Source organism: Myxocyprinus asiaticus, chromosome 8, assembly GCF_019703515.2.
Source record: "Myxocyprinus asiaticus isolate MX2 ecotype Aquarium Trade chromosome 8, UBuf_Myxa_2, whole genome shotgun sequence".
Taxonomy (NCBI): domain Eukaryota; kingdom Metazoa; phylum Chordata; class Actinopteri; order Cypriniformes; family Catostomidae; genus Myxocyprinus; species Myxocyprinus asiaticus.
The window spans coordinates 35517501-35532102 of record NC_059351.1 but is presented as its reverse complement, the minus strand read 5'-3'; the positions used below and the strand labels follow the sequence as shown (position 1 = coordinate 35532102).

The following is a 14602-nucleotide window of genomic DNA, read 5'->3' as shown; positions in this document are numbered from 1 at the left end:
TAAATGTCTAAATCATGAACTAAGATTAATAATATATAGGAGTGAGTGGTGACTTACATTTCTATTAATTAATGACTTATGTGGTTCTGTCCTTTGATTTGTGAGATTCTGACCTTCAACCTTGAAAAGCAACTGTAAGCAAGAAAAACTGGTATTAGATGCAGGATCAGTCTTAAAAGCCTCCAATGATTAATTAATTAAGGCTGTGTTCACATAATAGGCCTTTAGTGATCAGGTCTGAGATGTTTTGCTCAGATAGAATCTTGTTGTTTCATTCACATTTGTGCTGTCCACATTTACAAAACAGGCAACAAGCATTAAATTTACGTGACAAATTGAAGTAAACAAATACTTGTCATATTCTCTCCACTGACTACTCCCACTGTTTCTCTTCTTCTACTTTTTCCTTTTAAGTAACAGCTGTTGAAACTGAATGGTGAACAGTGACACTCCCTGTGCTATAATGTGTGATTCTAAAGAAATACATGAATTAAAAATCTGATGGTTCACACCTGGGTCTCACGGCTGCACACTGGATATTAGGGCTGCAACTAACGATTATTTTGATAATCTACTAATCTAACGATTATTAGAACGATTATTCGACTATTCGGGTGATTATTGCAACGATTAATCGTTAGCTCTAAACCGACTATTCAGCTTGTGCCCCGACTTAAAAGGTTGTATTAAACGTGCTTGCTAACAATAAAGAGGACAAAATCATCTTTTAAAAATACCTCTAAATGACATTCAATGAATTAAAGGGAAAAAATACTTTTTATTATGTTTAATTCAGTAAAAATTTTACTAAGAAAAAATCCTATTGTTATCAACTGTTTTTGTCTTTTTTTCCATTTAAAATTGTCTAAAAATCCTTAAAACAAGACACATTTACTTGAGAAGTAACATATAAGATATTTAGACTTGCTATAAGAGAATGTATCTTAAATATAGGTGTATTTTGTATATAAGTGTATTTTTTCACTTGGTTATACTTCTGCGAGTGCAGTAAAGACAAAATACACTTCTCAGATTCTCAGATAAAAAAAATATTCTGCAGTATAGCTGCTAGAGTAAATGTACGTTGTTTTAAAGGAGTTTTAGATATTTATATTGGAAAACAAGCCAAAATAAAAACAAATAAAAAATGTATTTTTTTGCAGTGTATAATGAGGCGAAGACTACCTCTCTCACCTTTTTGTTCACTTCAATCCATCTTTAACTCACAAAAAAACAAACTTATTAATAAAGCTGTGTTTTGCCAATTTTCGTCACGATAAGAAATGCACAGTGACATATTATAATTCAATAAGTTGCCATCGCGTTATAATCTAGCTGCATTAAGCGCGCGCACTCGAGGGACGAGCGTCCCCGCAACAGTGTGTACCTCAGCCGGGTGCGTTTCAATCTCTCCCCCTTAGAGCGGGACACTTCGCGCAACTCCTAGAAGAGGCGCTGACCGCACAGAGAAATGCCAGTTTCCTTATTATTTTAACTTTAATAAAACTATAATGCATTAAATAGAACTGCAATAAAGATGTAACGCCGGGGTGTTTCCTTTAAAGACGCTCGACACGCAAGTTTTGTTTAAACTGAGCGTCCGCTCCGGCTCTGCTTATTCCACAACAATAGTGCTTCTGTATTTACTTATTTTGTATTTTTGCATTATAATTCCCTCATACTTTGCAATCTACATCACCTGAAGCTGTTTGGAAAGTTTAGAGTGTGTCTGGACTGTGAGATGTGTTTTCTTCCTCTCCTCAGTCAGGCGCAAGCTGCAGAGCTTCTCTTGTGTGCAATCATTAGAGTTTCATATGATCTTATGTTACGTTAAGATGAAACGACTATTCAACAACGAAAATTTTTGTCGACAATTTTTTGTCGATAATGTCGACTAATCGTTTCAGCCCTACTGGATATGAACCTGATCTTAATCCAAATCTGAAAGTGGCCTAAACTGGATTTGAATAGATTTGGGCTCCTTCCATCATTTAGTGTGAACATACATTTATTTTATTTGTACAAACATACCTGCTCATCGACATAGTCATCAATCCTCTTCTCGCACTCCAGCCATTCTAGAGCCACTGCACTCATCTCCTGGTCCAGCTGATGGTATCTCCCCAGCAGCATACGGTACATATCCTCACTGTATGAGTCATGGGATGTTGTGCCCTGCCTATTAAATAAGAAAATATATATAATGTAATTACTGCATCTAAAACATGTAGGCAGAGGAGTGTAATAAGAGAGTGCTGACATTTTACCTGATTCAAGGAGACCATACCTGAGCTGGGCCACTAAAGCAGGTAGACTGTTGAGCAGGATAGGTTCAGAGAACACAAGGTTCTCAAAAAGGTGCTTATTATGGAGCTCCCATGTAACTTGGAACTTCTGTAAATGCTCGTTCTCCTACAAGGGAAGTACAGTACAAGGTCAAGAACAGTACAAAGTCAAGAGCAGTACAAAGTCAAGAGCAGTACAAAGTCAAGAGCAGTACAAAGTCAAGGACTGTACAGCATGAGCACTTACAGGCCAGTTATACTAACAAGAGATCATCAGAGAAACTGGAATAACTGAAATCAGCTGAGCAAGCAAAGATTTGGTTTCCTTTTGAGAAGAGTTAGTCAGACACAAACTACTTGAAATAAAATAAAAGCAGTTTTGAAAATAGGGCTGAAATGATTAGTCGACATTATCGACAACGTTGACAATACAACATTTTGACAAAAATTTCCATTGTTGAACAGTCGTTTGATCTCATTTAACACAACATGAGATCACATTAAACTCTAATGATGATGCGCAAGAGCAGCACTACAGCTCGTGCCTGACTGAGAAAAGAAAGAAAAAAACAGCTCGCAGTCCAGATGCACTCTAAACTTTCCAAACAGCTTCAGGTGATGTAGATCGCAAAGCATGAGGGAATTATAATGCAAAAATACAAAATAAGTAAATACAGAAGCACACTCATTGTGGAATAAGTGGAAAAACTTGCATGTTGAGCACCTTTAAAGGAAACACCCTGGCGTTACATCTTTAATGCAGTTATATTTAATGTGTTATCACTTTATTAAAGTTCATATACTCAAACCAGCCCATCTGGCACCAACAATCATGCCACGCTCCAAATCACTGATATCACATTTTTCCCCATTCTGATGGTTGATGTGAACATTAACTGAAGCTCCTGACCATATATGCATGATTTTATGCACTGCAGCTACATGATTGGCTAATTAAAAAAAATCGCATGGATGACTGTTGGTGCAAGACGGGCTGGTTTGAGTATTTCTGTAACTGCTGAACTCCTGGGATTTTCACACACAACAGTCTAGAATTTACTCCGAATGGTGCCAAAGACAAAAAAACATCCAATAAGGGGCAGTTCTGTGGATGGAAACACCTTGTTTATTGAGAGAGGTCAACAGAGAATGGACAGGCTGGTTTGAACTGACAAAGTCTAAGGTCACTCAGATAACCGCTCTGTACAATTGTGGTGAGAAGAATAGCATCTCAGAATGATATTCTGAGATGTGGGTTGGTGCTGTTTTGGTGGCATGAGGGGGACCTGCACAATATTAAGCAGGCTTTTTTAATGTTGTAGCTGATCGATGTATATGCACAGAATATATACTAGGGCTGCAACGGTACACAAAGTTCAATTAAATACTCCTATGGCGTTCGTAATTGCTTTATCTCTGTCTGAGCTTGCAGCGAGAGGCTGCTTGAACGCTGTGGCGAGACTAACTTGCACATGCAGGCTGTTTATGCTTTGCTCCCGTAAGCTCAAGAGTTGGATGATGTCGATGTGAGCCATCATGTTAGATGTGCTTCTTGAGACATACCCGACTTTGGTGAAACAGAGCCGACACACAGTCTTCGTCCTGTTCACTACTCACTGCCCAGTATTACTGTAGTTTACTATAGTGCTCCCAAACAACAGATTTTAGACACGGCGATGGGTCTTCAATCTTTTATTTAAGTCCGACATATTTATATTTCGTTTAGTTCCAACACAGTAGGGAAAAAAAGTGAGCTAGCAAGCATAAACTTCACATGCATTTACACTGGTGGCCAAAAGGATTTTGCTGTTTCGGCAGGAAATTGGTACTTTAATTCACCAAAGTGGCATTCAACTGATCACAAAGTACAGTAAGGACATACTGATGTAAAAAACAGCACCATCACTATTTGAAAAAAGTTATTTTTGATCAAATCTAGACAGGCCCCATTTCCAGCAGACATCACTCCAACACCTTATCCTTGAGTAATCATGCTAAATTGCTAATTTGGTACTAGAAAATCACTTACCATTATTTCAAATACAGTTGAAAGCTATTTGGTTCGTTAAATGAAGCTTAACATTGTGTTTGTTTTTGAGTTACCACAGTATGCAATAGACTGGCATGTCTTAAGGTCAATATTAGGTAAAAGAAACAGCTTTCTCTAGAAACTCATCAGTCAATCACTGTTTTGAGGAATTAAGGCTATATAATGCTTGAAACTGCCAAAAAACTGAAGATTTCATACAAAGGTGTACACTACAGTCTTCAAAGACAAAGGACAACTGGCTCTAACAAGGACAGAAAGAGATGAGGAAGGCCAGATGTACAACTAAACAAGAGGACAAGTACATCAGAGTCTCTAGTTTGAGAAATAGATGCCTCACATGTCCTTAGCTGATAACTTCATTGAATTCTACTGCTCAACACCAGTTTCATGTACAACAGTAAAGAGAAGACTCAGACACTTTTGAAACAGAAAAACAAAAAGAAAAGGTTAGAGGTCAAAGAAACAGACATTGGACAACAGATAATTGGAAAAGAGTGTTATGGATCTTAACCCCATTGAGCTTTTGTGGGATCAGCTAGACTGTAAGGTGCATGAGAAGTGCCTGACAAGACAGCCACATCTATGGCAAGTGCTACAGGAAGCGTGGGGTGAAATGTCACCTGAGTATCTGGACAAACTGACAGTTAGAATGCCAAGGATCTGCAAAGCTGTTATTGCTGCACGTGGAGGATGTTTTGATGAGAACTCTTTGAAGTAGTTTAAGAAGTTCTGATTTTTTTTTTTTTTTTATTGTAATAGTAATTTTTCACGTTATTAATGTCCTGACTATACGTTGTGATCAGTTGAATGCCACTTTGGTGAATAAAAGAATACATTTCTTTCTATTAGAGCAAAATCTGTACATTAGTCCAAACTTTTGGCCGCCAGTGTATCTGATCCACAGATTCTAGTGTACCGTGTAGCGCTCTGTTCTGTTAAGTTTAAGTTGCATATATTTTTCTTCCGTATTCGTGCTATGTGTGATTAGAATTACATTTTTCTATTTTTGCTGTATCTTTCAACAACTGACTGTAGAGAACAGAAAGGATACTATAAGAGACATTATTCAATGACAAATGGATTATGTGGATGTCATCTTCAGAAAAACATTACACGGAACGAGTCAAATCACTCTTTTACTCTCAACAGGTAGTGAAATGAACTCAGTGCTAAACTTCTTCGCCACTATACTACACAATCACTGGTGAAACCTGAACATTACCAGCCAGTGGCTAATCACAGACATTTTGTGTTGCAAAGAACAAAACTTGGCTGCATATGTTTGTGATTTACTCACATCGGTCTTGGGATTTTTGAATCGATATTGAGATAATTTAAATGAAGATCACGATGTATCGGAAAATCAATCTTTTTACCCACCCCTACATTCTGGTATTAAAACTTTTTTCAGTGAAAGCAAAAACTTTGGCATCAGACTCAGTACAAATATAAGTTAATGACACCAGTGATAGCAGCAACATACCAGAGTGAACAGGAAGCTGCTGATGGTGCGGGCGGCCTGGCAGAGTGCGTTGTATTCCTCTAGCAGCAGTGAGATGAACTGGTGGGCCTGTGGGGGCCCCTGGGCCGTGGCACCGGTCACCTTTGAGCCTACGGACAGATGCTTGAGTAGTCGCACCTTCATCTCTAACACATACTCCCTCGCCTGCTGCTCCAGACGCTGATATAACTGATAGGGATCCTTCTCACAGAGCCTGAATAAAGAAACCTGGGTGTGTTAAACCGCTTTCTCTTAATTCCTTAAAGGGGATTTCAGAACGCCGCTTTCTGCAAAAACCCTGGAATAAACCGTTTTCTTAAGTGCATGTAACTGTGGTCATTAAGAATAATTACACATTTCACTGTAACTATATATAAAGTCATTTTCAGTGACTTAATACCTGTCAACAAGTTCCTTCATGCTCTCTTTGTCCCGGTCAAGAGGCTGATCCTGATCGTCAGCCAGCGGAGTCCCTGTCTGACGATAAATGCATCTGACCAGGTATCGCACTTCAGACCAGTGATTCTGCAGCTGCTGTGACTCTCGCTCTGACTCAGCTGTGATCTCCCTGATCAATGAAACCACAATCAAAAAATGAAAACCTATGTCAGCTGATCCAAGAAAAACCAGTGGCACTAATGCAGAACTGACCTCCGCTCATAGCAGGCCTCACAGCTACACACTGTGTCTGCAGTAAGGGGAGTGCTGAGATCTGGTGCGGGCAATGTAGGAGCTCCAACAGTCAGTCTCCCTCCGGCCCCTATAGGCTCCTGGGACAAACCGCCATTACCCACTGGCATGTGTAATAAGAAGTCCTGATTCTGAAGAAGAAAAAGAAAAGAGTGGTGATGTAAAACCATTTCATAAAAGAAAATAAAAACTCTTCTTTCTTGGTATCTCAAAAACTGACTCTCTGTTGCTACTTCCTTTACACATCCACATCCCATTCAATGTGACAAAAGTAGAGAGTAAAAAGACATCCATAGAAGCATAACTCATGTCATTTTATTGATATGTTTTACCATATGTGTGTTCAAGTGCATAGAAGAAAAAAGTTCTAATAAAGATATATAAATATGGATGTATACCTGTAACGTTTTATTAATTAGTCTGTTTGCTAAAGAAGCGCTGGTTGGATAGCAGTCAGCACTCTGTTTCCATGTCAAGCACTGTGTAAGGGGAAGCCCTCTTGGCAAATATTTTTTTTGATAAAATGTATTTTCCACCTTGAGAGTTCTCCTAGCGCTGCCAACTAAATTTTCCAGCCACACCCTGTAGGCAACTTTAAAAAATGCACTTGGAAAGAATAGCCCAGTAGCAGCAAAAACCTTATTGAATTATAAACCAGTTCCATTTACAGTAAGAGTCGACCACAAAAATACTGCAGCTTATTAGGAAGACTACTGCTTAAACTTGAAAAGCTGAAAGTTTGATTATTTCTTTAAACAATGATCAGATGCCAACACATAATTGGCAACACAACTAAAATGAACACATATTAAAATTAACATTGTATATATATTTATGAATAAGTTCAGATTGAAAATAAATTGTGAGGAACATAAAATATTAAATTCCTTTGTCTACTTGCTCTTAACACTCTTGAAGTAAATTTATAGTAACACAAACAAATAGATAATAAATTAATCCTATGCAGCATCTAGAAGCAGATCAAAAGATGTACATTATTTGAAAAAGAGGCCCAGAGTCATGCGTTTCATGGTTGGGAACCAAACCAAAGTCCAAAGCTCAGAACACCATAAGCAGGGTTCCCATACCTTTTGACCGATGAATTTCCATGACTTTACCAGAAGTTTGTGATACTGGATAAGGGTTTTTAAAGTATCATTTTGCATAGATTGCACACAAAGAGCAATTTCTAGCTGACATTTTAGAGCCAAGAATAACTAGAAAATTGTGCATTCACTATAGATATCCTCATGAATTTTTAAAGATTGTATTACTTTCTATGACTCTTCCAGGCCTAGAAATCACAATTGAAAAAATGTTTTCCATGACCGTGGGAAAAAAAGAAAAGTCTAGCAGAACCAGCGCATTCAATAAAAAACAAGTCAACAGGATAACTGAACATCTATCTGCCCTTCAAATCAATGTGCAGTGAAAATGAAACCACTTGGCATAATTCCAAAAAAATCTAACATGTGATGTCGGTGGTATCACACAGCTGTGTTCATCACTGGTGCAGAGCAAATGCACGCAAATGGTTGCAATGGCTGTAACTGCTACAATTGGTAATAAACATTTCCCACAGACACCTAAACTTACATTTTGATGAGTTATATTAGAAGCAATACTTTGACAATCATGCTTAATGCCTTCAAATAAAGTTTGTAAATATGTATAATATCTTGAAGCGGTTACTAATGTTTGGAATTGCACGAATGCTTGCGAATACTTTACTTTTCGCAATGCACATGAACTCATCTAAGAGCGCTGCCATGCGCGTGCACACAGGTCAAGGCATCACCGGTTTGTTCTGAATTGCACAAAGACAATGTTTATCTGTATTTAAATCGCAGCCTTTTGTGGATTAATAATCATCACATATGACCAACTCGCCATTTTGATGTTATTTTTATTAACTGTGCAGCCCTGAAGGATCGTGAAATTAGTTTACTGATGCGCTCTTTATGAAACTTAATGGCCAAATAGGGTTACATTGGCTGTAACTGCTAAAACTGGCAATAAACATTTCCCACAAATATCTAAACTTACATTTTGATGAGTTATATTAGAAGAAACACTTTGATGACAATCATGTTTAATGCCTTCAAACAATAACGCTCATCTGACTCAGCCAAAAATGAAAACAACATTCAATACTGTAATACAGAGTCATTATTTGTCTAATTATATTTTAAATGACTATAGGCACAGGAGAAACATGCAAGTAGTGAAGGCAAAAGGGACGTACCAACAGAGACTGGTCGAAGGTGTGTTGGCGGTCGTCCTTTTCCACGGTGCGTTTGCAGTCGGAGCAGACGTACAGAGGCAGTTGCATGGCACTGGGAGATTTGGGTGACTGGGAGGTGCCATTCTGCCCGGATCCTCCCATATCCTGGGAGATGGTGTCCTTGCGTTCACTTCGACATAGCAGGCAACGGTCACTTGTGGTGTAGGGGGCCCTCTGGTTCACCCCGAAAGTGAACGGGTTCTGAGGAGTGAAAGACAGAGAGAAAAAGATCAACAACCTTTGTAACTGACAAACAGAATTAAGATGAAAGCCTTGCTAATGAATATTTATCATGTAATATGACATTTGCCCACTGCCAGTAGACCTTATTGGCTGAAAGTCAGATGTTGTTGGGTGTGTGTTCCACAGTTGTTGAATTAACGACTCTTACTATGGTAAAGGCATGGCTCATGAATACAGTATTTAAGCTACTTGACTGGACACTCACAGATGGTTACCAAGCAACATCTGCATGGTCCAATTAATATTAATGTACTTTAATTTTGCATTAGGGCAAACACAAAAGATACATTCTACAAGGACTTTTGTTTTATTTTATTTTTTTTACATTAGTTGCATGTGTGCAATAAAAACAAAATGCAGAGAGAATGCAAGAATGCATCTTGTGACCGGCCCTTTTAAACAGCATCAAACTTTTGTGCGCTTTCCAGTTTGACTCTGATGTAAAGAAATGAACAGCAGCCAATCAGTGTGAATAATAATTTGTGCATAGTGTGCATAGCGTGCAAAGCGCTTCAACTTACACCGGAGCCGTCTTTAAGGAAATCACAGCTGTGCTGCCGAACAGAGGAAATGCAAATATATCAGAGCACTGAAGAGGTGATGCAAAGAAATACATCTGCCTGTTACCTGAAGGACTCCCGAGAAGTCAGCGTTCACTGGCCCTTCTGAAAACTGTGGTGCGCCATTCAGTGGAACCTTAAAAGAAAGATGGCCACAAATCAACTCATCCCTGTCTCAAGGTTATATCCTAGTTATTACACTTATGTAATCACAGATTGTTTACCACTTCAGTTCAAAGCAGAATGAGTGCAAACTAAATTTACCAGTCATAGCTGTCATATCGCAAGGAAATAAGCTCTGCAGCAACATACAGCAGAGAGTTTAATGACTTCACCAAACAGAGGCTGACCCAAAATGAACCCTTGAGAGTAACAAACCTTGGGTAGCACAGTCCCTGATGAATATTCCTGTTGTAATGACATATGAAGAATATTTTGCTAGCTAAACATGTGATAAAAGAATTAGGTGAGGAAAATGTCCCACACTTTAGATGAAGATCCAAGACACTTCGCTAGGGATGGCCAATTTCGAGTAAATTTGCATTCGAGTACTCTAACCCACAAAAAAAAAAAAAAAGTACCCGATTATGTTTTATAAAAAAAGAAAAACATGTATGACACATACGTGAATCTTATATTTCTTTTATTAAAAAAAAAACATTCCCTAGAACGGATTCAAAATAAGATTTCAAACTATGCTTTTCTTTTGGGGGAAAAACAAATGAACAATATGCATTAATCAAAATGGAAAAGAAAAAGATTTAAAAATAACATTAAAAAACATTTGCACTCACCCAGATCTTACATAGAAACCAATATTGATGGCATGAGGGTAATTCACAAACATAAACAGTCAACATGAAGGCTATAACATTTTTATAATTTCACGTTATTATTCAGAAAAACAAGTGGTGAAAGTTTGCTTTTTATAAAATGCGCTCTGCCTATGTTAAGAGATTTCACGCTCATACACACATAATAGTCTGATCAACTTCCAAATTCTCTTTGCATTTTTATCCACCATAAAAGCGGATCCTCATCTCTTGGTTTGCATGACTCCAACAAGAATCAAATACCAAAAGAGTAGAATTCAATAAGGACTTATAATACTTGTAATAATATTACAAGCATTGCCTCAATATAACTTGGCTTTGCTTTAGAAGCACTTGTGCCATAACATATCTCTTCCAACACCTCAAAAAAAAAAAACATCCACCAAAGCATCCCCCAGTGGACTCAAGAGATTTAGAGGGGAAAACAGTGTTATTCAGCACTGCTCATAGCAGGGAAATGCAGAAAGGAAAATGAATATGCGATATTCGAGTAGGGTTTTTAATATTCGAGAAGCTGGTGCAGAATGACTACTCTAATACTCGTGCACATCCCTAGTCTTCACCGAGTCTTCTCGTACAGTAGGAGTTCCACAGATATTTATTTTACTATACTGGCAATGAAATGTGGAACTTCAGATGATCTTGTTTTTGCTATTAAATTGGGATAAGCCACAATGGTCAACTAGTCTTGAAATGAATCCCCTTTTAGAGTACCGCTGGTACAGCCATAATGGAGACAGACTTCTGTGGCTGTTGTGTTGTGACTCGTATGTTTTTTGAGGGTTTTGAGCACTGCGTTTTAAACACAGCATGTCCAGCTATTTTTTAACACAAGAACGTGACCTATATTAACATATATGGGGTCAGGTGACCCCAAAACCAGTATAATTATTCACCAATTAACTAGCTCAAGTCGTTCAAGCGACCCACCAACTAGTCAATTTTGGAAAAAATGTAACGTGCAAATTACTACACTGACAAAAAATGATGTGTTGTATTTACTTTAAATATACATGTAGCATTTTTGCAACATGCTTTTTTTTATTTGTTTTTTTATTTTTCCCCTTTTTCACCCAATTTGGAATGCCCAATTCCCTATGCACTTTTAAGTCCTCGTGGTCACGTAGTGATTCGCCTCAATCCGGGTGGCGGAGGACGAATCCCAGCTGCCTCCGTGTCTGAGATCGCCAACCCATGCATCTTATCACGTGGCTTGTTGAGTGCGTTGCCACGGAGACATAGCATGTGTGGAGGCTTCACGCCATCCACCACGGCATCCACGCTCAACTCACCACGTGCCCCACCGAGAACGAACCACATTATAGTGACCACGAGGAGGTTACCCCATGTGACTCTACCCTCCCTAGCAACCGGGCCAATTTGGTTGACCTGGCTGGAGTCACTCAGCACACCCTGGGATTCGAAATAGCGAACTCCAGGGGTGGTAGCCAGCGTCTTTTACCATGCAACATGCTTTTTAAGTAAATTCAAATTATGGCCATTTTGTGTCATCATAACTAGAAACCTTTTGTTAGATATAGACAAATGTACCAGTTTATTCAACTTAACGCCTATGAGATTTAACAACTAGGGAAAAATGAACAGAATCCAACTTCACCAAAAGGAACACTAATCACCCCAATGGTGACTTTATACAAAACAACTAATTACAGTAAAACAACATCAATAATACTAAAAAGAGCTAAAATCGCCATGAATTCTTAATAAAAATAAGTTAAATGCCCCAATTCCCCACAACCTCAGTTCTGCACTTGATCGTTTGAGTGAGTAGTACTTAAAATATTAATTTAATGAGTTTTCAAGCCAAGGAAGTTCAAGAAACTCACAATTATTAATTTACTTAGTTTCATTCTAAGTTCACCATATAATTAATATTTTGTGTTGTACACATTAATGCAAATTAAGTAAAGGTTAAAATTGTATAAATATGTACGTTTCTGAGTAAAAGCTATTTATTTTCATACATTATGGTTTTTGAGCCATCAAACGTTTTTTTTTTTCTTTGTGTGTGTGTGTGTGTATAAATAATATTAAACTATTATGTTCTAGGGCATAAAATAAAATGTTGAATACGCAGCAGCACACAAATGTTGTACAGCTTCAAGTTTAAGTGTCGTTGTAGAGCATGATAAAATAATGTTATTTTGCGTAACATGGCTTAGGTTTTAAACACAGGCCCAATATTATTTAACATATCACCAGAAGGTAATCAGTTGATCAATGCTTGTAAGAAGAATGACATCATGACAGGATGCATCCACTATACTCATCAACCTCGAAATCTCCTAACAGCTTCTGGACCTGCTTTAAGAGACAGAGCTACAGTTATCTTGGGAACGCTTAATGCAAAGTCTTGAGTGTTTGCTTGGTTAAAACCAAAAAAATATAAACTCCTGACAACTACATCCTGAACACAGGCTCTGTACTGTAGATTACAAGCAGCTTCACCTGAGTCAGTTCAATTTGGCTGTCAATTTACATCAAGATATGAGTAGACACCGACATCTCTGATTTTAGAGGTACAACAAGCTTTCTGAATTTAGTGTTGTTTGCTAGCCTCAACAAGTATCGCCAAAAAAAAAAAAAAAACAATTCATATAAGCCAAAAACTCTTGAGAGAACATGTCAGTCTGAAATTGTACATTTTATTCAGTTAGACAAGTTCCATTTAAACGCACAATGTTGTGCTCTCCGGTGGCTGAAATTGCATTAACTTAAGTTTGCGCAGTTTGCTGTCTGCAAGCAGACATGAAATGGTCTCTCTTGCTTATGTCAACACAGAATGATACTCTTAAGCTACAGATGTGGTTTCCTTGGAAACAGAGGGGTACCACCAGAAAGTAAACATCTATGACAAAGCGCTGAACTTCTCAGCGCTCGAGCAGACCAACAGCTGGACAATTAGAATACACAACTGTAACAAGAGGAAAGCAGCTGATCAAATGAATTAAGTGTGTGTGTGTGTGCATATGTCTGTGAATATGAATGAAGTTGCTGTGGTTTCTCTAAGTGCATATGGCACTAAGAGATCATATTAGGGTCAGATCACGTTTATATCCAAATCACATACTTTGCATTAGCCCCATTTCAGAACCCCTTGTAAGAGTTTGTGATATTAACTGTTATATATTTCCAAGCACTACCTGTTTGCTCGTAGCTGAAACTTTACTTGAGTTCAAGGGGGCATCTATTATGAAATATTACAAGCAATTTCATTTAATAACTCAAAATCCCTTTAAATAGGGAGAGATTGCTATTAACTCTCCCATTGTTTATTTATCTGTTCAACAAAGGTTGTACATCTCTGAATTCAACTTAATTTCCAAAACACAAGGTGGGCTTTCAGCATTAGGTCTGTTTTTCTATATTCAAGGCAACAATAATGTGAACTGTGGATCATAAACAGTGATCTTTTCAGCCTAAATACAGAATTTAATAAATGTTTTAATGTAAGGAGGACGGTGATGTGATCTATGTATTAAATTACATCTGCAAAAACATCAGGACTTCACTTGACAAGCTAGCTTCACATCAACTCCAAGTGATCCATAACCATGCAGACTTCCACAACAACAGTACGTTATGATGCATGAAACAGCTCTTAACGTGTCCTCGTGGTTTTTCTCTCATGTTTCTTTCAACAGATGAGGAATTGTTTACGATAACAGCTCTAGATCAGTAAAGCTCAGCACAGGCTTAATTTAAACGTATGATCAGCAACTAGAGGTCCCCTAGGCCTCAAATATCAAGGGATCTGGGCTAAACAACAACGCATTTGAGCTCTGATGCACCGTTAACCGCTCCCCATGCCCCAGCCGGTGCTCACCTCTCCTTTGAGGCAGGGGATGGTGCTCGGGTCTCCGTGTGCGGCGCTGCTGGAGGGTGTTGGCGGAGCTCCGGCCTTCCCTGCGCCTGCGCCGCCACCCCGCTTATTCTTCCTGCGCTTCGTTCCGCGTTTGGCGTCAGTAGGACTCATTTCTAGCCCGCAAAATACACAGACAGCGTTCCGTCCACTACCAGCAGGGTCTCGGGTGCAATACAAGCGCTGGCGCTGAGGGTACAGGAGAAGTATATGTGTTTTTAACAGATATAATGTAGGAGCCTGCCGACCTGCTCACAGTGTAAGACTTCAAAT

The 14602-nt window shown here is 38.5% G+C and overlaps 1 protein-coding gene across 4 annotated transcripts in view; it reads right to left on the bottom strand.

Moving 5' to 3' along the window:
• LOC127445460 (protein FAM193A-like) overlaps positions 1-14602 on the bottom strand; it is a 47810-nt gene that overhangs the window by 33203 nt on the left and 5 nt on the right. For 2 of the 4 annotated variants that reach the window (XM_051705550.1, XM_051705551.1), the window contains exons 1-9: positions 14294-14602; positions 9681-9749; positions 8772-9011; positions 6488-6657; positions 6237-6404; positions 5819-6050; positions 2288-2412; positions 2032-2179; positions 58-132 (exon numbers count right to left, since the gene is read on the bottom strand). The exon at positions 14294-14602 is cut by the window's right edge and continues 5 nt beyond it. In XM_051705550.1, the coding sequence (XP_051561510.1) occupies positions 58-132; positions 2032-2179; positions 2288-2412; positions 5819-6050; positions 6237-6404; positions 6488-6657; positions 8772-9011; positions 9681-9749; positions 14294-14443 (1377 nt within the window). In that variant the 5' untranslated portion in view covers positions 14444-14602. Of the gene's footprint in view, positions 1-57; positions 133-2031; positions 2180-2287; positions 2413-5818; positions 6051-6236; positions 6405-6487; positions 6658-8771; positions 9012-9574; positions 9750-14293 lie in introns of those variants that run through there. The other 2 variants (XM_051705552.1, XM_051705553.1) reach the window with 2 other exon arrangements.